Source organism: Nansenia antarctica (assembly GCF_963989245.1).
Source record: "Nansenia antarctica genome assembly, chromosome: 12".
Taxonomy (NCBI): domain Eukaryota; kingdom Metazoa; phylum Chordata; class Actinopteri; order Argentiniformes; family Microstomatidae; genus Nansenia; species Nansenia antarctica.
In genome coordinates, this window is record NC_137682.1 from 2,198,988 (window position 1) to 2,222,219 (window position 23,232).

At 46.9% G+C, this 23,232-nt stretch overlaps 2 protein-coding genes across 3 annotated transcripts in view; both read right to left on the bottom strand.

The window, feature by feature from the left end:
* Positions 1-23,232, bottom strand: part of LOC308168152 (complement factor H-related protein 2-like) — a 499,130-nt gene that overhangs the window by 270,433 nt on the left and 205,465 nt on the right. The window contains exon 7 of one of the 2 annotated variants that reach the window (XR_013937725.1): positions 8,626-8,698. The exons of the other annotated variant lie outside the window; for it this stretch is intronic. The gene's annotated coding sequence lies outside the window, so the exon portion shown is untranslated. Of the gene's footprint in view, positions 1-8,625; positions 8,699-23,232 lie in introns of those variants that run through there. 2 annotated transcript variants of the gene reach the window in all.
* Positions 1-23,232, bottom strand: part of col4a6 (collagen, type IV, alpha 6) — a gene marked incomplete at both ends in the record, with an annotated part of 107,023 nt that overhangs the window by 43,929 nt on the left and 39,862 nt on the right. Inside the window, one exon of the mRNA XM_080543126.1 lies at positions 21,116-21,193. Coding sequence (XP_080399252.1) covers positions 21,116-21,193 — 78 coding nt within the window. The remainder of the gene's footprint in view (positions 1-21,115; positions 21,194-23,232) is intronic.

Genomic DNA, 23,232 nt, shown 5'->3' on the forward strand with positions numbered 1-23,232 from the left:
TTAACTCTCTAACTCTCTAACTCTCTAACTCTCTAACTCTCTAAACTCACCCTTTCTGTAAGAAGATAATGGCTCTTAAGTACAGTAGTAGGGCCTACCCTGTTAGGTAATGGGGCTGGGTGGTTTAGGTTAGGTTGAGACGTTTCTGTGAAATCTGTTTCTGGGTAATAGATTAGTAGTGTGTTATTTACGTAGGTAATGGGGCTGGGTTTAGGGTTAGGTTGAGACGTTTCTGTGAAATCTGTTTCTGTGTAATGTAGTAGTTATTTATGTCCTGTCTGTCAGGGGAGAAAGGACATTGCAACGATGGGTGTAGTCTGTCTGTCTGGCTCTCTCTCTGTTAGATAAGCACCAAAGGAAGGGGGTCATTTTCAAGGTGTTTCTCTGTAAGCGAGAAGGTGTAGTCCATCTCCAGTCATGGGAGGTAAGCTGCCCTGGTCTGGTGACTGATGATGTTTAAACCTTGTTCGGTAGACAGAGTGAGAGAGAGAGAGAGAGAGAGAGAGAGAGAGAGAGAGAGAGACAGAGTGAGTCTTCCACAGATCCCAGACAGATGGGTACACACATGGAGGGAAAGTGATAAGAGCAGATGGGTGTATATAGATATACAGCAGATAACAACAGAGGAGAGATGGTATACCTGAGGGAGGGAGGGAGGGGGGGAGGGAGGGAGGGAGGGGAGGGAGGGAGAGAGGGAGGGAGGGAGGGAGGGAAGGCAAGCACATACCACCACATCCAGAGAGATGAACCCATGACACGGGTAAGCTGTGATGTGAAACCCAAATGACCACTACGCGCCGCCACTTTACCAGGGTGATACTATTCTCTCTCTCCCCATTTCCCTCCCTCCCTCCCTTCCTCCATGTATACCATCTCCCCCCCCCTCTCTGTCCCCTCCTCTCTCTCTCTCTCTCTCTCTCTCTCTCTCTCTCTCTCTCCCTACCCCCCCTCTCTCTCTCTCTCTCTCTCTGCCTACCCCCCCCCCTCTCTCTCTCTCTCTCTCCCTACCCCCGACTCTCTCTCTCTCTCCCTACCCCCCCTCTCTCTCTCTCTCTCTCTCTCTCCCTACCCCCCTCTCTCTCTCTCTCTCTCTTTCCCTCTCTCCTCCCCCTCTCCCCATCCTCAGATCTTTACCCCCACCAAACTCCCCTCCCCCTCCCCCTCCCCTCCCCCTCCCCCTCCCCTCATAGTGAACGGAGGCTATCAGCTGGCCTGGTCCTGTAGACCCAATCTGACGAGGCAGGTTAGCTGTGAGGTGATGAGCGTTGACTAACGTCATGGGGTCATATCCTGGAGATCAATGTGCTTAACTCTGACAGGTGTAAATCTCTCACCGCTGCTTAGAGGTGAGGAAGGGTGGAGGTGGGTGTGGGTGGGGGCGGGGGAGGATGGGAGAGGCGGGGTGGGTGGGGGGGGGCAGTCTGGGTCTGAATCAGACTGTCTACGAGGTTTGATTTGATTAGTCATTGTTGACGTGTGTGTGTGCGCGTGTGTGTGTGTGTGTGTGTGTGTATTTGTGTGCATCTGTGCATGTGCGTCCGTGCGTCCGTGCGTGTGTGTGTGTGTGTGTGTGTGTGTGTGTGTGTGTGCGTCCGTGCGTGTGTGTGTGTGTGTGTGTGTGTGTGTGCGTGTGTGTGCGTGCGTGCATGGTGAAGCACAGGTCCCACCCTGTCAACAATGACTAATCAAATCCGACCTCGTAGACAGTCTGAACCAGACGGAACCTTCTCACCCACTCATCCCCACACCCACCCTCCCCCACCCTCCCCCACCCATCCCCACACCCAGCCTCATCATCCTCCCCCAGCCTCACCCACCCATCCCCTCCCCCACCCTCGCCCACCCTCCCCCATCCCTCACCCACCCATCCCCTCGCCCAGCCTCCCCCACCCTCACCCACCCTCCCCCAGCCCTCACCCATCCCTAGAGTCTCCCGTCTTATACCCACTACCCTGCCACGCCGTCTTTTTCCATGCCAACCAGGAGTGAAACCTCCAGCCACATTACCTTACAGTAGACTGCCCCGTTTGTAGCCCAAATCCCCCTGGTCACAATGGACACAATGGCTCCTATTCTGGACCTCTAAGCCCCCTCGGCCTTATAGGCCCGAACCAGCCTACCTCACTTCCTGTTCCAGCCAGTGGCCAAGAGAGAATCCGTAGAGCACACACACACACACACACACACACAAACACACACAGGCACACACGCACACGCACACACACACAGCCCGAAACGAGCGGGCGGGCCAGGAGAATCCATGAGCAGACAGATTCTACCCGGCTCAGCCCCCCCAAAGGCCCCTCAGGCCCCTGGCTTTAGAGGGACCTTTTGTCCCTGGCCAGCGAGGCCAGGGGGAAGATTTTAGCTGTCACACCGCGTGCCCAGTGGGGGACGTGATGGGCGCTGCGCGAGGAAACATCGGGGGCAGCGGCGGAGGGGGGGGGGGGGGCTGTCTGAGAGGAGGTTTAATCGATTGGGGGGTTTGATAACCTAATTCCATCGCGCGAGCACTGGTGCGCGCACGCACGCACACACACAGACGCACACATCTACACACACACACACACACACACACACACACACACACACACCACCTTAAATGACCCCTGAATAATGCTGCTGCCAGTGGGCAGAAGTACAGAACACAGAGGCTAGGAGGCGGACAGATATAGGAGTGGGTGTGCCGCACACACACACACACACACACACACACAAAAACAAGCAGGAGAAAGAGAGAGAGAGAGAGAGAGAGAGGGAGAGAGAGAGAGGGAGAGAGAGAGAGAGAGGGAGAGAGAGAGAGAGAGAGAGACAGAGAGAGAGAGAGAGACAGAGAGAGAGAGAGAGAGAGAGAAAGACAGAGGCAGAGGCAGATGTAGAGAGAGAGAGAAAGACAGAGGCAGAGGCAGATGTAGAGAGAGAGACAGAGAGAGAGAGAGAGAGAGAGAGAGAGACAGAGAGAGAGAGAGAGACAGAGAGAGAGAGAGAAAGACAGAGGCAGAGGCAGATGTAGAGACAGAGAGAGAGAGAGACAGAGAGAGAGAGAGAGAGACAGAGAGAGAGAGAGAGACAGAGAGAGAGAGAGAGAGACAGAGAGAGAGAGAGACAGAGAGAGAGAGACAGAGACAGAGACAGAGAGAGAGAGACAGAGAGAGAGAGAGAGACAGAGAGAGAGAGAGAGAGAAAGACAGAGGCAGAGGCAGATGTAGAGAGAGACAGGGCAAGAAAGGGGGACACACAGAGAGAGAAAACAAGCCTTGTATAAGTCTTCTATTACATAAGGTTAAGTCTCTTCCTCCTCCACCCAAACACCCAAACACCCACATCCACCTGGACAGAGCCTCCAGATTTATGCGATGAAGAAGATAGAGCTTTCAGGCAGGAGAGTACTCCTCCTCAGATGCTGGAGATAGTTCTCCGTGGGGCTGGTGATAACATCTCTCCGTGTCTAGAGGGTACGTGTCTGTGTAGAGAGGAAGTCATGGACCTCCAGGAAGTGAATTCTCCAGTCCAAACAATGCCTATGTCTATACCGCTGCTAAGTGTGCTTGTTAGTACAACACTCTCCACAGTCACACACCTGGGAGCTACCTGTATGGCAGTGTGTAGAAGCAGTGTTGTGCAGATTCTTTCATTGTTGTTCTGGTTGACGAGAGGCTAACTCCGTCTCCACCACCTGCCCAAAGCCACTGGCTGAGCATGATGTTGTTTCTCTTATGAGCCTTCTTCGCACAAAGTCATGCGTTTGCCAAAACAATCATCATGCATCATTTTGCTACAACTTTGGAAGTGTGTTTGGGGTCGTTGTCCATTTGGAAGACTAAGCATTTGCGACTAAGTTTTTAACTTCCTGGCCGATGTCTTGAGACGTTGTTTCAATGTGCCCACATCATTTCCCTTCTTCATGATGCCAAGTGCACCAGTCCCTCCTGCAGTGAACCTCCCCCACAACATTGAGCCTGCCACCCCCGGCTTCACGGTTGGGATGGTGTTGAACACTTGATCTTTGCACTTCTTATATTTATATTATTTATGACTCTTGCACTATGATGTTGGGTTGCACTGTCTTGCACCTGTCCTGCTGTAAACCCGTGCTCCACTGTCCCAAACCAAATTCCTAACATGTTTACATGTCATGGCAATAAAGTCTTCTGATTCTGATTCTGATTCTGATTCTGATTCTGATTCTGATTCTGATTCTGTTCTTCAGCTTGGAAACTTCCCCCTTTTTCCTCCAAACATAACGATGGTTCTTATGGCCAAACAGTTACATGTTATTTCATCGAACCAGAGGACATTTTCTCCAAAAAAAGATGTAAGATATGTGTCCCTATGCCAGTAGTCTGGCTCTTCTATGGTGGTTTTGGAGCAGTGGCATCTTTTTATTTATTTAAATTTTTTATTTTTCAGGTTACAGTCGTGAACAAAAACATTGTCACCCCTGCACTTCTGTCAGATATTGCACCACTTCTCCCAGAGAATTGTTGCGATTACAAATGCTTTGTGGCATTTGTGCATTTTTGGAGTTTGTGTGTGTGGAATGATATCAGATTTGGCTTTTTTTCTCTGCTTTTTTGTGTTGTTTCAATGCAACCAATAATAGAAATAAACATGTGAATACCAAAGCATTTGTAATTGCAACAACTTTCTGGGTGAAGTGGTGCGTTATCTGACAGAAGTGAAGGAGGGGTGAAGTGGTGCGTTATCTGACAGAAGTGAAGGAGGGGTGACATGACTGTATGTCAATATTGGACTTGTGGATAGAGAGACTTCTGTTCCTGTTTCCTCCGGCATCTTCACAAGCTTCTTTGCTGTTCGTGAGCTTAGAATGATAAGGTTCTATCTCCGTTTAGAATGATAAGGTTCTATCTCCGTTTAGAATGATAAGGTTCTATCTCCGTTTAGAATGATAAGGTTCTATCTCCGTTTAGAATTCTACGGTTCTATCTCCGTTTAGAATGATAAGGTTCTATCTCCGTTTAGAATGATAAGGTTCTATCTCTGTTTAGAATGATAAGGTTCTATCTCCGTTTAGAATGATAAGGTTCTATCTCCGTTTAGAATGATAAGGTTCTATCACCGTTTAGAATGATAAGGTTCTATCTCCGTTTAAAATGATAAGGTTCTATCTCCGTTTAGAATGATAAGGTTCTATCTCCGTTTAGAATTCTACGGTTCTATCTCCGTTTAGAATGATAAGGTTCTATCTCCGTTTAGAATGATAAGGTTCTATCTCCGTTTAGAAAGATAAGGTTCTATCTCCGTTTAGAATGATAAGGTTCTATCTCCGTTTAGAATGATAAGGTTCTATCTCCGTTTAGAATGATAAGGTTCTATCTCCGTTTAGAATGATAAGGTTCTATCTCCGTTTAGAATTCTACGGTTCTATCTCCGTTTAGAATGATAAGGTTCTATCTCCGTTTAGAATGATAAGGTTCTATCTCCGTTTAGAATGATAAGGTTCTATCTCCGTTTAGAATTCTACGGTTCTATCTCCGTTTAGAATGATAAGGTTCTATCTCCGTTTAGAATTCTAAGGTTCTATCTCCGTTTAGGGCAGTTCAGAGATATTGAGCGTCAAAGTTTTTACATTCCATTATGTTTTGTGAGATGGAACCTTTGTATTTTATGAATTACTCACTAAAAAATGTCAACATTTTAAAAATAACACCACACAGGCATTAATAAACACCTAATGGATCAGATTATGTAAAAAACTAAATTTTGACAAAAATGGAGATAGAACCTTATAATTCTAACGTCACGATGTGTTGTGGGATTGATTTACACCAAAGTACCTTCATCTGTAGGAGCCAGAACGCACCTCCTTCCTGCGTGGTACGTCTGCGCCATGGTGTTTGTACTTGCGTACTATTGTTTATACAGATGAACGTGGTACCTTCAGGCGTTTGGAAATTGGGCCCAAGGATGCGCCAGACTTGTGGGGGGGAACCACAATTTTGTTGGGCTGATTTCTTTTGATTTTCCCATGATGACGTCAAGCAAAGTGGCAGTTGAGTTTGAAGGTAGGCCTTAAAAAACCCATCCAAATGTGCACCTCCAAATGACTCAAATGACGTCAATCAGCCTATCAGAAGCTTCTAAAAAGCCATGACATCATTTTCTGGGATTTTCCCAAACTGTTCAAAGGCAGTCAACGTAGTGTATGTAAACCTCTAACCCCACTGGAATTGTGAAATAGTGAATCATAAGAGAAGTAATCTGTCTGTAAACAAAAATGACTTGTGACATGTCATGCACAAAGTAGATGTCCTAACCGACTTGCCAAAACTACAGTTTGTTAACATGAACTCTGTCGAGTGGTTAAAAAAATGGAGAATAGTGTGTGTAAACTTCCGACTTCAATTGTATCTTGACTTCATGTTTGGTTTATACATTGGTCAATGAATCTACCCTTTATTTCATGAGGGGATTAAGTGATCTTGTTATTTATTTCAGGAGGGGATTAAGTGATCTTGTTTTTTATTTCACTTGGCAGTCGGCTCTTCCTTTCCTGGTGTCCCGGGAGGAACAGTTGTTCAGTTGTCTCTCCTGTGTTGTGAGTGTTGTTCTTTCCCCTTACAGACAAACACATTCCTCAAACGCAGCAATAAAAGAGCACGTCTTATTAAAGGGTGACCTGTCCACATCGCCTCTCTAACATCATCTGTGTTTGTGTTGATGAACATCATAAAACAGTATATCCAGGTGCTTTTCCTCCATTAAAAGCGCTGATGTTGTCTTAGCTGGCCAGGCTCTAATCCAACTGAAAACAAATAATAGGAAATCTACCTCAGCCTTAGGGACTGTTGGAATCCAGACAACAAACGTAACGTAAGTAAGTGACACAGTTAACTAGCGTCATAAAAAAGAACATAACTTACAGGTGGGACGTTGATGTAATGTGGGGTAATAGTACTTTCAAAGTATATTAATTAACTGACTTGTCTCTAGACAATTGACGTTACAGGTGGATTACGTTAGGTGGGTAAGAGAGAGAGAGGATAGGAGAGAGAGGATAGGAGAGAGAGGATAGGAGAGAGAGGATAGGGAGGATTCTCTTTATCCATTTTTACATGATAGAGAAATAGGTAGGGATTGTGTAATAGTGTGTGTGTGTGTGTGTGTGTGTCTGTGTGTGTGTGCGTGTGCGTGTGCGTGTGTGTGTGTGTGTGTGTGTGTGTGTGTTTGTGCGTGCGTCTGTGTGCGTGTGTGTAGGGGGGGGCTCGGTCCAGCTGTGTTTAGGTTGGGATTGAGATTCCTGTCTGTTTTGTTAATACTCCACTGGTTTGTGTTTATCGCATCAGCTCAGGGGAGTGTGTGTGTGTGCGTGTGTGTGCACATGCGCATGTGTCTGTGTATGCGTATGCGCACGTGGGTGTGTGTGTGTCTGTGTGCGCACATGTGTGTGTGTGGGTGGGTGTGTGTGTGTGGATGCCAGCTTGAAGGCCTAGCGTGGGACCGTGGGTCTCTGGTTATCTCACCTCTCTCCCCCACCTCCACTCCCCCACCTCCACACTCCCCCTCTAGACTGAGATAGATAGGGAACACTTCGACTTGCCTCCCTGGCTTACAGCACAACTACCGTCTGAGCACACACACACAAGGGTGAGAACCATCTTACTGGACACCTACAGACCTGCAGCACAGACACACTCACAGACACACTCACCCTCTGTATCGACCAGACCTAGCTACCTAGCCTCCCCTGCCTGGCGTAGACGACTAGCAGTACCAGACACACACCTCAGGCTGAGAACAATGCTAACTGAACACCTGAAGCACCAGACACACCCAACTCTGTATCAAAAGAAACAAACCTACCTATACAATGACTAAAAGAGACTGTAGAACCTTTATTCGGTTGTTAAGTCGTGACGTGTTTCCGGGTCCAAAGTTGGCTGAGGCGCTCTCTTTGAAATGCCTCAGTAATAATAATAATTCATTATATTTGTATAGCGCTTTTCCGAGGCTCAAAGACGCTGACAATATGGGGAAAACGGGAAAGTGCTACTGTGTCCCTTGTTGTATGAATAGATCCCAGTCTAAAAAACGATTGAACTGTCATTCTACCGCTGTAGTACACTGGTACTACTCTGGTGCAGGGAATTTCTGGTTTGGACCCGGAAATTGCTAAACGTCACGTTTGACGTCAGACTTAACAACCGAATAAGACCAAGTCCTGAGTTGTCCTTCCTGAAACCGATGCAGGAGCTAACTAGTACAAGCAGGGGCGGCTGGTAGGAGCCTCCATTGTAATGAGCCTGTCCTCCGATTTCTACCTACCCCCAGCCTTCCTTGGGGCAGACTAGGGCTCATTCATCTGTGGAGAATGTTCTGGTCTATGGACTGATATGATGTGTACCTGCCTATGTGCAGCACTGGAGTTGAGGGGGGATGAGGGGGGATGGCATCCCCCCCCTGAAATAAAAACGGTCAAAATCATCCCCCTTCTAAAACTGCCATCCCCCCTTTCCATCCCTTATGTCATTTTGATCAATGAACGTGGTATTACTGCTACTTCAACATTTAGTTTTGCGCATATTGAGTAAAACACTGTGGGCGAGGGGGGGGAGGGGGGGGCACGCACACATGCAATGACATGTTTACCACCAAGTCACTGACACTGAAGTCACTGACGCTGTGGGGATGCTAAAATTGTCCCCATGTGATAAAATCCACCATCCTCCCTGATTCTCTTTTACAACTTGAGTACTGCCTATGTGTACCTATGTGTACCTGTGTGTATCTATGTGTGCCTATGTGTACCTATGTGTACCTATGTGTACCTGTGTGTATCTATGTGTACCTATGTGTATCTATGTGTGCCTATGTGTACCTGTGTGTATCTATGTGTATCTATGTGTATCTATGTGAACTATGTGTATCTATGTGTATCTATGTGAACTATGTGTATCTATGTGTATCTATGTGTACCTGTGTGTGCCTATGTGTATCTATGTGTACCTATGTGTATCTATGTGTACCTATGTGTATCTATGTGTATCTATGTGTGCCTATGTGTACCTGTGTGTATCTATGTGTATCTATGTGTACCTATGTGTATCTATGTGTATCTATGTGTACCTGTGTGTGCCTATGTGTCTCTATGTGTGCCTATATGTACCTGTGTGTGCCTATGTGTCTCTATGAGTACCTCTGTGTACCTACATGTTCAACCTTCTAGAAGAAGGTAGAACGATGGCAGGTGGTGCAGCTCTGTGGAAAGGAACAAGTCATAAATAAAATGTCCAGAGGTTCTCCACATCACATGTTAATTATAGGTGATAGCTACCTTGTAATAACCAGGCTAGAGGTCTAGTTAAAGATCTCTCTCCATTCTCACGTGTTTGCGCTGTGTGTGTGTGTGTGTGTGTGTGTGTGTCTGTGTGTGTGTGTGTGTGTGTGTGTGTGTGTGTGTGTGTGTGCATAAGGCCAGTGCTGTGTAGTGACTTGATTTTGGAGCTTAAACATTGAAGAGTTATTAAGCAGCTAGTACATAATAATAAATCCGTGTCACAGTCCTGCCTAGGGGTTGAAGAAAGAAAGTAGAGGGGAAAACAACGAGAGAGATAAAACTGAATTCTTTAAATCCTCTTTTTCGCTATTTTCGGTTATTAAAAAATGATTCCGTCTAAATCGTATTATGGTGGTGAACATCACCACCGTCAGGGCCGATCAGATTAGTCTGTTTGAGAAGTGTATCGCTACTATCATATGGGCCTTCCTTATAGTCTGTTAATAATGTTGCATTTATGGTTCCGTGGGAGAATGGAAGGACATGAGTCATTGTGACACGGCTAACCCAGATTCTAAAGGGATCAGAATGTAAACGGAATCTTCTGGAATCAGAAGAAATGGAAAAGGGGAAAGTCAGGATTCTCCAGTGAAGTTTCTGGGTGAAGTCAGGTTGATTCTGTTCCGGTCTTGACCAGATGGGGGCAGTGTAATGCACTGAAACACAGTCGTTGAAGTTTACTCGCATGGGACTACTTGGGAGGACCTGCCAGCAACAGTGTTCCAACTTCCCAGTGTGTATGTTTGTTGTCTACCATACAGGACTGTGTCTCCTGAGACATCCACTACCCCCCAACACTGTGTCTCCTGAGACATCTACTACCCCCCAGCACTGTGTCTCCTGAGACATCTACTACCCCCCTGCACTGTGTCTCCTGAGACATCCACTACCCCCCTGCACTGTGTCTCCTGAGACACCTACTACCCCCCAGCACTGTGTCTCCTGAGACATCTACTACCCCCCAGCACTGTGTCTCCAGAGACATCTACTACCCCCCAGCACTGTGTCTCCTGAGACATCTACTACCCCCCAACACTGTGTCTCCTGAGACATCTACTACCCCCCAACACTGTGTCTCCAGAGACATCTACTACCCCCCAGCACTGTGTCTCCAGAGATACCTACTACCCCCTCAATACTGTTTCTCCTAAGACATCTTGTACTGTTTCTCCAGTGTCAATTGTGTAAAAAAATACATATAAGAAGAAGAAGAAGAAGAAGAAGAAGAAGAAGAATTTTTAAATATATTCCTTCTTCTAGCACGACGACTGCCAATGGCCCCTGGCCTGAGCATAGATTACTTTTCCTGCTATGACTGGCGGCGGGTAGATGATTCACATACTTAGTCAATTGTATTTGTCGTAAGTCGCTTTGGAATAAGGCGTCTGCTAAATGGCAAAAATGTAGATGTAAATGTAGGGACCAGAGGCCCCGTTAGTACTGGTCTAGGTTGAGGGACTGTAGGTCTGTAGGCCCCATCCGTTTAGGCTGACTAGATATATGCTATATAGTATATGATATATATATATCAAAATACAAAACCTCTCCTCAAGAAATAACATCTCAACCCTAACCTCCCTGATCCATGGAGACAACTGCTTCAATGGCACCTTCAAACACAGCCAACCTCTAAAAGCTCTCCCTGTCCTTCCTAACTCGTATCTCTTTTAACCTTCAAACCGGGGAACAAAACAGTGAACGGGATCGTGAGTGAAAAGGAGAGACAGGGTCGTAAAGGAGGGAGGGAGGAAGGGGAGGATAATGGAAGAATAGAAGGATCGTCTCAAGGCTATTGTCTGTCGTTTAATTACCAGCCTTATAGACTGCTCATGTCACAGACACACACACACACGCACGCACACACACACACACACACACACACACACACACACACACACACACGCACACACACACACAGGCACACACACACATCACTCATCGCCATCCACCTGCCAGACAGACCAGCAGTCCACCAAGGTCATAGGTCACAGAGACCAACAAAGGACACAAGAGGCAGGGGGGAGGTTAGTGTGTGTGTGTGTGTGTGTGTGTGTGTGTTTAGGTTAACCTCCTATCAGCCTAAACAAGCCCCTCCATGGTGTTTAGTCTGGGCCAGAGGGAGTTCTGCTCTAGTTGCAATGGAAGGATCTGAAGAGAACCTGATAAAAACAGAAAAATGACCAAACAATGGGTGTGAGTGTGTGTGTGTGTGTGTGTGTGTGTGTGAGTGTGTGTGTGTGTGTGTGAGTGTGTGTGTGTGTGTGTGTGTGTGTGTGTGTGTGTGTGTGTGTGTGTGTGTGTGTGTGTGTGTGTGTGTGTGTGTGTGTGTGTGTGTGTGTGTGTGTGTGTGTGTGTGAGGTGTGTGTGTGTGAGTGTGTGTGTGTGTGTGTGTGTGTGTGTGTGTGTGTGTGTGTGTCAGGGCAGGGTCTGGGTCTCTTGGACATTGTATGTTTCCTTGCGTGCAGACAGGGCAGATGAAGATCAGAGATGAACGGAAACATGAAAACACAGAACCCAGGGCACTTCTGCTTCACACACGCACGCGTACACGCACACGCACGCGTACACGCACACGCACGCGTACATGCACACGCACACGTACATGCACACGCACACACACACACACGCATACACACACACACGCATACACACACACACACACACACACACAGGCGCCCACTCTAACTTGGCGCTCCTCTCAGGGACTGCGAGGGGAAGGCTAGTCAGCGAAATGCAGACAGCCCTAATAATCACCAAAACAACACTTCAGGAAACGCATGGAGAGAGACAGAGGGGGAGTGAGTCAGAGAGAGTGAGTGAGTCAGAAGAGAGAGAGAGGGAAGAAGAGAGGGAGGGCAAGGGTTAGGGCTCTATACTCCATTTGCATGTCTGCTTGGGCAATATTGACATGAGTCAAGTGCACGAATCTCTTTGAATTGAATAGAACACTGAGAGAGAGAGACAGGGAGAGACAGGGAGAGGGAGAGAGAGGGAGAGGGAGAGAGAGGAGCAGAGAGAGGGAGGGAGAGAGAGAGGACCAGAGAGAGGGAGGGAGAGAGAGAGAGAGGGAGAGAGGGAGGGAGAGAGAGAGGGAGAGAGAGGAGCAGAGAGAGAGAGGGAGAGAGAGAGAGAGAGGGAGAGAGAGAGAGGGAGAGAGAGAGGGAGGGAGAGAGAGAGGAGCAGAGAGAGAGAGGGAGAGAGAGAGAGGGAGGGAGAGAGAGAGAGACAGAGGTTATGAGTGATCAAAGCCCCCCTTAGAGCTCTATGGGCTGCAGCGCCAGCTCTGCTTATCTCTGTGTGCAATCAGAGACTGTGTGTGTGTGTGCATGGTATGTGTGTGTGTGTGTGTGTGTGTGTGTGTGGTATGTGTGTGTGGTATGTGTGTGTGTGTGTGTGTGTATGGTATGTGTGTGTGTGTGTGTGTGTGTGTGTGGTATGTGTGTGTGTGTGTGTGTGTGTGTGTGTGGTGTGTGTGTGTGTGTGTGTGTGTGTGTGTGTGTGGTATGTGTGTGTGTGTGTGTGTGTGTGTGTGTGTGTGTGTGTGGTATGTGTGTGTGTGTGTGTGTGTGTGGGAATAAGGGTTCAGAGGAGTCTCTATCTGATCATCAGCATCATCACAACCCCTCCCTCCTACCATCAGTTCATCTTATCCTCCTCTCCCCTCTCTTTCTCTCTCTCTCTCCTCTCTCTCTTTCTCTCTCTCTCTCCCCTCTCTCTCTCTCTCTCTCTCTCTCTCTCTCTCTCTCTCTCCCTCTCTCTCCCCTATCTTTCTCTCTCTCTCCCCTCTCTCTCTCTCTCTCTCTCCCCTCTCTTTCTCTCTCTCCCCTCTCTCTCTCTCCCCTCTCTCTCTCCCTCTCTCCCTCTCTCTCTCTCTCTCTCTCTCTCTCTCTCTCTCTCTCTCTCTGGTGGGATTAAGGTAAGGAATTCGGTCAAGCAGGGGGATGGAGTGATGCACTCCTTCACCGAGGGGCCCCCAGAGAGGGTTCCCTCCCTCCCTCCCTCCCTCCCTCCTCATCGTCCTGTGATCTCCTGCGGTCTCTGGAGGGGCCCGGCCCACCTAGGCACTGATCTAGGATCAGCAGTAGCCTTCCTCAAGCCTACGCTCCACCGTTCAGGTAGAAGGCACATCTGACTGTAGATCAGTGTGACAGGGGGCGCTACTTCGTGATGTTAGAATCTATCTCCATTTTTGTCAAAATTTTGTTTTTTACATAATCTGATCCATTAGGTGTTTATTAATGCCTGTGTGGTGTTATTTTTTTTAAATGTTGACATTTTGGAGTTAGTAATTAATAACATACAAAGGGTTCCATCTCACAAAACATAATGGAATGTAAAAACTTTGACGCTCAATATCTCTGAACTGCCCTAAACGGAGATAGAACCTTATCATTCTAAACGGAGATAGAACCTTATCATTCTAAACGGAGATAGAACCTTATCATTCTAAATGGAGATAGAACCTTATCATTCTAAACGGAGATAGAACCTTATCATTCTAAACTCACGACTTGTACACGGCCGATCCTCTGAGAGTTGAGTTGACCAGAGCAGTGTTGACCACCACTTCACCAGTTAACCCTCTCCCCCTCTCCCCCTCCCCTTCCCATGTGTCCCCAGCACTACCTTAATTAGGCCCCCTATACTTTCTTTTATTTCTTTTTTGTTTCTTTTTATTATTACTACTCTATCTTTTCAGTTTGTTAAGTGTCTTTGAGTGTCTAGAAAAGCGCTATATAAGTCTAATGTATTATTATTATTATTATTATTATTATAAAGATAATAAGTGCGAACTCCACGTGATGAGAGCAGAGCTGTGCAGGAGGTCCAGGCCTCTCTTGGTCTCTCAATGAGACTCACCTGGGCAAATAAAGGTGGAATAAAATGTTTGTGTTTTTATGATTATGCCTATAAGATAAACAGTAGCACAGGCTGGTTCCGAAAAACTGTTCTAAAGTGTGATTTCCGGTTTGACAAAGCTGTTTGCTCTGCATAATGAACGAGTTCAAAAACATAATACAAATGGGATTACTCTGAAGCCTTGAGTGTGTTTGGTTAAAAAACAACTCCTTTGCTTCAGATGTCTCTTTCATTTCCTCAATCGCTTCCTCCGGGTTTTTTTTTCTGTCTCTCTCCCTCTCTCTCTCTCTCTGCCCCCCCCCCCCTCTCTCTCTGTCTTTCTTTCTCTCTCTCTCCTCTCTCTTTCTCTCTACCCCTGTCTCTTTCTCTCTATCTCTCCTCTCTCTCTCTCTCTCTCTCTCTCTCCCTTTTTCTAATTCTCTCTGGTTCTTTGACTCCCTCCCTCTCTCTGTTTCATCCCCCTGACGTCTAACTGACACAGATAAGTGACCCAAGTGAAGACACATGTTTCCGGCCCCTTGGTGTGGTCCCGGGAGACCCGGAGCACATGAAAGCTCTGTGTTGATCTTAGACCGGCTTAACACAAACCATCCTGTCACCCTGCCATGGCCTCTCACCCTCAGGGCTTCCCCCAGTGGTAACAGATGTTATCACACCAAATCACTCCAATATGCCTCCTGCTACAGGCACTTTGTCTTCTCCTGACAACCACGCTCCAGGAGCTTACACCTTAACTGCTCCTCCTGAGACATCTTCTGCCCCTCACCACTACGTCTTCTAAAGACACCCGCTTTCCCCTCTACTGTGTCCCTAAGAACTTCTATTGCCCCCTTGTACTTTTTCTCTGTTTCTCCAGTAAAAACAAAAAACAAAAAAACAAACAAACTAGGTTTTAGAAGAAGGTGATAGAAGTATTGCTTAGTATTCAAATGTATTGATTGTAAGTCGCTTTGGAATAAGGCGTCTGCTAAATGCCAAACATGTAACAATGTAAATGTAGGGGAGCTCTGATGTACCCTAAAACCCTCACATACTCTGATGTACCCTAGTACACAGTGTTTCTCAACCCTCTCCTCGGGGCGCCCCAGCTCACCTGATTAAACTAATCAAGTACTCAAGCAATTATGGTTTATACTTGATTAGTTGGATCAGGTGAGCTGGTGGTGGAACAGATCAAATAATGTGGTGCAAACGTTGCAGCTCAAAGTGCTCCAATCATTATATAATCATAATTTAATTATGTTGTAAAGGTCTATTGGTAAAGGTTAATTATGAAAAGGTATACGTAAAAGGCACCACACCAATAAACCTGATTGATTTATAGGTAGATGTTATTATTGGACATACTTGTTGGTTTATTGGTTTGATGGTATTGCCTGCCAGTTGTCCCTTCTTCTCGGGGCTAAACATGTTCAAATATGCCTCGCTGTTATTAATCACATTATTTATAGAGCACATATCCCAGAGCTATATGCTAAGTCCTTGCACGCAGACACAGTCGTGTGAGGACAGTTAGTTCTGCAGTGTTTACCTTTTTATGATGAAGCTGCTAAGAATTACATGACCCTAGGCTGGTGGTTGAGAGGAACCTCAAGCGTGCTTTCAGTACAAGAGAAACCAGAATGGTGACACACACCGACAACCAACACTTAGGGTGTGTTGAACAATGGCGGTGTGGAGTGGAATACGACTGCCACTGTGTCATTTGCTGAAAGGCCTCAGCGCTGTTAAGTGCAGGCCTGTAGCCGCAGACTACCTCTCTGTAATTGTTGTTTGGATACCGGCTGGTTAGGCTGCAGACTGGGCCTCACAGTGTGTGTGTGTGTGTGTGTGTGTGTGTGTGTGTGTGTGTGTGTGTGTGTGTGTGTGTGTCTGTCTGTCTGTCTTACACACACACGCTTACAGGCTGGGCCTCACAGGTGCCCAGAGGCTTAGATAGACTCACAAACAGACATGGGGGCAAATACTGTACAAATACAAATACACACACACACACACACACACACACAAGGGTGCGCATGCACACAAGCAGACAGACAGACAGACAGACACACACACGCACACTCAGACAGATAGACAGACAGACAGACACACACACACGCACACTCAGACAGATAGACAGACAGACAGACAGACAGACAGGCAGGCAGACAGACACACACACACACACACACACACACACAAGGGTGTGCACGCACACGAGCAGACAGACAGACAGACAAACAGACAGACACACGCACACTCAGACAGACAGACAGACAGACAGACACACACACACACACACACACACTCAGACAGATAGACAGACAGACAGACACACACACGCACACTCAGACAGATAGACAGACAGACAGACAGACAGACAGACAGACAGACAGGCAGGCAGACACACACACACACACACACACACACACACAAGGGTGTGCACGCACACGAGCAGACAGACAGACAGACACACGCACACTCAGACAGACAGACAGACAGACAGACACACACACATCACAGAGACCGACATCACAGAGACCGACATCACAGACCTAGAACTAGACTAGAGCTAGTGAGGGTGAAGCCAAATCCATTAAGTTTGATATCAGTAATCCTGCTACACTACCGTGTTCAACACTCCCTAGAGTACAACAACCAACCAGTCTGCCTGACTTCACCTCAATAGCCAATAGAATGACACCTAAAACAATAAGTGGCAAGAGAGTGAACACAGACCTGAGGGTGCATTCACACGGAGTAGACTAAACAATGAGAGAGAGAGAGAGAGAGATAGAGGTACAGATAGAGAGAGAGAGAGAGAGAGAGAGAGAGAGAGAGAGAGAGAGAGAGAGAGAGAGAGAGAGAGAGAGAGAGAGAGGGAGAGAGAGGGAGCAAAAGAGAACAAAAGAGAGAGAGAGGAGGAATGACAACAGAGAGAGAAAAGGAAAGAAAGAAAGAAAGAAAGAAAGATAGCAATTGCTCTCTCGCTGGGCCAAAGTACAGCATATATGTGTATATATCTTGTCCTGTAGTAACTGGAGACATTCTGGCAGGCTGACATTTTAGTTTTTAACTTTTGGAAAAAATGTTAGTCTCTTCTCAAATCAAACCGCTAGGGTTGAAACATCAAGACAACTCTTGCACACCTGATGATTGATACCGTATGTGATTAGCTGATGGGCACCTGGCCCCGTCTATCAACACAAACACACATAACAAAAAGTTAAATCAACCGATGCCAGAGGGGTACTGGCATTAAAGGACTCTGCTCTCCTACCACTGGCGAAACAAGCCCCAGCAAACACGGAATATATTGTGTTGGCACAAAGGAAGAAAGAACTAAGTAGTGTTTCCACCAGCATCACAAAGCTTGATGGCAGAAGCACTCTTTGTTTTTATCGTATCATCTTATCTTTTTTTTCTATCTTTTTGGTCTCTCCCAAATGATATCCAGTGCAGAGAGAGAGAGAGAGGGTTCCAAGTTCAACACAGAACATGATACGTCCTCTGCAGCAATAATACATTCACCTCCTCAGCCACCAAACAATGAACAATATCAACTGAATTTTCCAATTTGAACACGCTTCTTTCTTAGCAAACAGGACTGAGATAAGATACGGCTAACTTGCACTTGATTAAATTGGGGCCTAAGTTTCACGATGACCGGACCTGACTAGTACTTACTAGGCAAGGCAAGGCAAGTTTATTTGTATAGCACATTTCATACAACAAGGGGCAATTCAAAGTGCTTTACTATAAGGGTTCACCACTAACTTTCTAATAATTAATCAAATAATAATAATAATAATTTTGCCATTTAGCAGACGCTTTTATCCAAAGCGACTTACAATTACGAATTACAGGGACATTCCCCCTGGAGTAACTGAGGGCTAAGTGCCTTACTCAAGGGCAGACTAGTAGTGGTGTGGTTTCAGGCGGGATTTGAACTCACAACCTTCCGATCACAAGGCCAACTCACTATCCACTAGACCACCACTAACTTTCTCTCACCATGTCCGGGCCTGACTAGTTACTGTACAAGGGGTTCATCACTTACTCTCCCTCACCATACCTGACCTGGGCCTGACTACTTCCTGTCTACTTCCTGTCCACTGTGTTGACTAGCGAGAGTCAGATCTTAACAGAACCATAACATGGAGACAGCGGAAAGACGGAACGCGCCGGAATGTTGCGAGATGTATCTGGATCACAACCCTTCCCGCATAAACCTCCTCCTTCATGTAGGAACCTCATTAATGTCACCCACATTATGATTATAGTCATTATCTCGATCATGAATAAAAAACTAGTTTTTTTTGCTTGTGTGTGTGTCAGTCCTCTAATGAAAACAAGGCCTGTTGGCAGTTGTTTGTGGGAGTGGAGGTAGGTATAGTTACAGTGCTGCAGGGGGATGATCTGAGAGTGTGTCTTGAGGGCTATGGGGGTGGTGGTGGGGCGGGGGGGGGGGGGCGTTGGTTGTTGATGGATTGGGGTGGGGTATGGTGTTACTAACCCCCCCCCCCCCCTGGCATTTGGGAGGGAACACACGCACAACCAACCACACACCCACTGACACCCCCCCCACCCACCCACCCACACACACACACGCACACGCACACACACACACACACACACACGCACACACACACACTCACGCACACACACACACACACACACACACACACACACACACACACACACACACACACACACACACCCCACCACCCACACACACACACACACACACACACACACGCGCGCACGCACGCACGCACACACACACACACACACACACACACACACACACACACACACACACACACATACACACACACACACACACACACACACACCAGCAAACAGAGCAGAACAGAACAGTGGCTTGGGCTGCAGCCAGCTCAGGTAAATAAGCCAGGCAGTGTCGAGCTCCAGGGAGGAACACAGGGAAACATTTCTGTTGGCCGGCGTCCAGCTCCGCCCCGCCCCGCCCCGCCCGGGCCCTCTCAGGTAGTCACACCCCAGGTAGAGAGAGGCCTGCCTGTCCTGGAGAGAGCTGCAGCAGGAGGAGGAGGAGCTTCTAGCAGCTTCTAGCAGCTAATTCTACCTCTACGCTGGCAGCAGGGACAGGTTAATTAGAGCAGATTCCTAGCCCGGGGGCATTAATATGAGCTCCGGCATGGGGTGGCTGTCAGGGCACGCTCCGCTGGGAGCTCTGTTACAGATGCCTTTACCTTTACACAAAAGGCCTGCTTCTCTCAGATATGAAAGTGTACTGCCCAGTAGAGTATGTGTGCTAAATGTCTGTTTATATATCTATATATATATATCTATATATCTCTCTATGTCTGTTTATATCTCTCTATATACCTAAATGTCTGTTTATATATATCCGTTTATATATATCTCCAATATTTCTATATATCTCTCTATGTCTGTTTATATATCTCTCCAATATCTCTATATATCTCTCTACGTCTGTTTATATATCTCCCATCCTTCCTGTCCTTCCTGTCAATCTATCTACTGTCACTTATCTCTAAGTAAAATGCTTCTATTATACAATAGTATAGTGTCAACAGCTCTGCTCCTGGACAGCCTATAATCTGGCACACCATAACTACAGTACAGCCAGTGAAGCCTTTGGTTTGAGAGGGAAAACATATAATTTTGACTAAAGCCTCTCATCTGACAACAGGTATTAGGCTTTTGACATGTTGTCTTTTTTCCTCCAAATTGGTTGTGGTAAAGGAATGACCAGGCAGAGAGGTCACCACAGAACCACTGTTCTGGACAGTCTCAAACCCTGGAAGTGGACCTGGTGAACTGTCCTAACTGAACTACGACCCCCCAATTGTAACGTTCCTGTCCCCAGCCCTGCAGTGACTACAGCCCTCAGATCAGGCTTTTTAAAAAACAGCTAAAGACTGTCTTGTATAGACAGGCTTTTGGAGAGCCACAAAGGCCTGTCTTTCTGTGTCCTGTTGATATTGTTGTACACCTGTTGTCTGTTACTTGTTCTTATTTTCACTTGTTTGCCTGTTTTAACCTGCTGTGACTTTCGCTCTTTTATTATGTTTTATTATGTTCTACTTTATTATGTATCTCTATATATAAAGCACTTTGTGACCCCTGGTCTGAGATAGCTGCTATACAAATACGTTTTACTTACTTACTATCATAGTAATAGTATATAATAATATCCTTTAAGTGAAGCTGAGTGTACTGGACTGCTCTGATTGGTTTGCACTAACACTCACACTTGTGAAAGGGAACTTCATGTTATGTCTTTAATCTCCCTGTTGTGTTTCTGTATTGTCATTGAACTTTCCTGGTTATTTCCTGGTACTTTCATGGTATTGCATCTGCGTCTAGCTGAAATGCGCTTTAAAAAATAAGGTTGGATTTGATTTGATTTGAGGATACATGGTGGAGAAGATTTGATCTGGACCAACCTTGATAAAGGGTTCAATACAACATGTGGGAGAAAGAGCACCTTCTGGCTAAATGTAGATCTATGACAGTGTAGATACTGCGGTACAGAGCATTACGCATTAACTGGACTTGGAGAATCCCAAGGCACGACCCAAGTCAGTTTTCTCATTGCAGTGTATACTGGGGGGCGGCTGTGACGCAGCAGGTAGAGCCGCCGTCTAATGATCACAAGTTTGGCAGATCAGCGGTTCGAGCCCCGGCTGGCCACATGTCGAGGTGTCCTTGGGCAAGACACTGAACCCCAAATTGCTCCCAGTGAGCGGGCCGGCCGGCGCCTTGCATGGTAGCTTGGCCGCCATTGGTGTGTGAATGTGTGTGTGACTGGGTGAATGAGAGGCCGTTGTAAAGCGCTTTGGAGCAGCTTTGGAGCAGCAAAAAAGGCACTATATATAAGTGCAGTCCAGTCCAGTCCAAGGACCAAGACAGCGCCCCCTGTTGGAGAGAGAGGAGAAACAGGAGATAGAAGGCTGTATGTCTTACCCTGCTACCCTTCTCCGGGTTACACCGACACTCTCCTCCGCTGCAGTCCAGCCCTGCACATGGCTCATGGTTCGTCCCCTGGAGAGAGAGAGGGAGGGAGAGGGGAGAGAGAGAGGGAGAGGGAGGGAGGGAGGGAGAGGGAGAGAGAGAGAGGAGAAGAGGGTTAAAATCACATTAATACTGCTTCAACAGTCCCTCACGTACGGCACGTCAGCCGTGCAATTAGACACCAACGTGACTCCGGCAGGGAACTATAGAAACCACCAGAGCTGGGAACCACGGTAACGATGACAATGTAAATGTCACAGACACGTCTCTGACTGGTCGAACCGTGAGAGAAGAAGACCATTAAGTGACGCCACCGTCACATGGAGGACGAGTTACTTCTCGTCACTTCACAGGAAACTAACTCTCTCAAACTAACTCTCTCAAACTAACTCTCTCAAACTAACTCTCTCAAACTAACTCTCTCAAACTAACTCTCTCCTCAAACCTCCTGAGCTTGTGTTGTTCAGTCACAAATTCATATACACACATACACGCATGCACATACACGCATGCACACACACACACACACACACACACACACACATACACACACTAGTGTATGGTGTGAATCACTAGAGAACAACCGTAGATGCCATGACTATGTACTGCCCACATGCCAGGGTGAATAGAGATGTCGCTGAGCCAATGTGCCCAGTAACCACTACACACACACACACACACACACACACACACACACACACACACACACACACACACACACACAAAGCGTTCATACTCTTAAATCATTGCTAGCATACTGGTCACTTTGTCCTTTTTTTGCAGCCTTTCTTTTCAGAAAATGACGGAGGAATGATGGGAGGAATGATGGGGACAGAGATGAAGGGATGAGGAGAAAGAGTGGAGGAGAGAGAAGAGGAGAGAGCAGGGGTGGAGAGAACATATGATTTAAGTGAACGGAAGAGAGAGACTTGGAGAGAAGATGAGAGAAGAAAAGAGAGGGAACAAGTGGACGAGGTATTTCACTTGAACTTTGCTCTATCACCACACAAAGAGGAGTTGAGTGGGGGTGCCTCTCTCTCTCTCTCTCTCTCTTTCTCTCCTCTCTCTCTCTCTCTCTCTCTCCTCTCTCTCTCTGTCTCTCTCTCTCTCTCTGTCCTCTCTCTCTCTGTCTCTCTCTCCTCTCTCTCACAGTCTCTCTCTCTCTCTCTGTCTCTCCTCTCTCTCTGTCTCTCTCCCTCTGTCTCTCTCTCTCCTCTCTCTCACAGTCTCTCTCTCTCTCTGTCTCTCTCTGTCTCTCTCTCTCTCTACCCCTGTCTCTTTCTCTCTCTCTCTCTCTGTCCCCCCCACCTCTCTCTCTCTCTGTCCCCCCCCACCTCTCACTCTCTCTCTCTCTCTGTCCCCCCCACCTCTCTCTCTCTCTCTCTCTGTCCCCCCCACCTCTCTCTCTCTCTCTCTCTCTCTCTCTCTCACTGCATGTTCAATTAGTCCCTGCTGGGTCCATGTTTTCTCAGCTTCCTTTAGGCTAACAGAGGGATGCGATCTGCTGTGTGTGTGTGTGTGTCTTTCTATAGAAGAACTGTGAGTCCACCAAGCCCTCCAGGAGGGTAGAGAATCCTCTTTGGTAGATGATGAGAACCAAGAGAGAGAGAGAGAGAGAGAACATACCATAACAATATATATAACATAACATAACTACCCGATGTCCACCATACCAGCCCTAACAACTACCCGATGTCCACCATACCAGCCCTAACAACTACCCAATGTTCACCATACCAACCCTAACAACTACCCGTTGTCAGATAGACATAGATAGATGGCACCAGCACTCGAACGTTTCCCTACAACACTGTCCATCCGATCAATATACAGCTTCAGTACATCAGTCCTGCAATTCAGTGTCATTGTGTAAATCAATACAAATACGAATTTCATCTCTCAATGTTGAACCGAAGACATGGGAGCGATTGTTACTTGCTACTTGCTACCGTATCAAAACAAGACACTTGTTCAAACGTCTGAAGATTGTATCTCTTCGTATATCACACTGCTGCCTGCTATATCCAACATGACCGATTCTGACCCGTTACGGCCATTACCATAAGTGC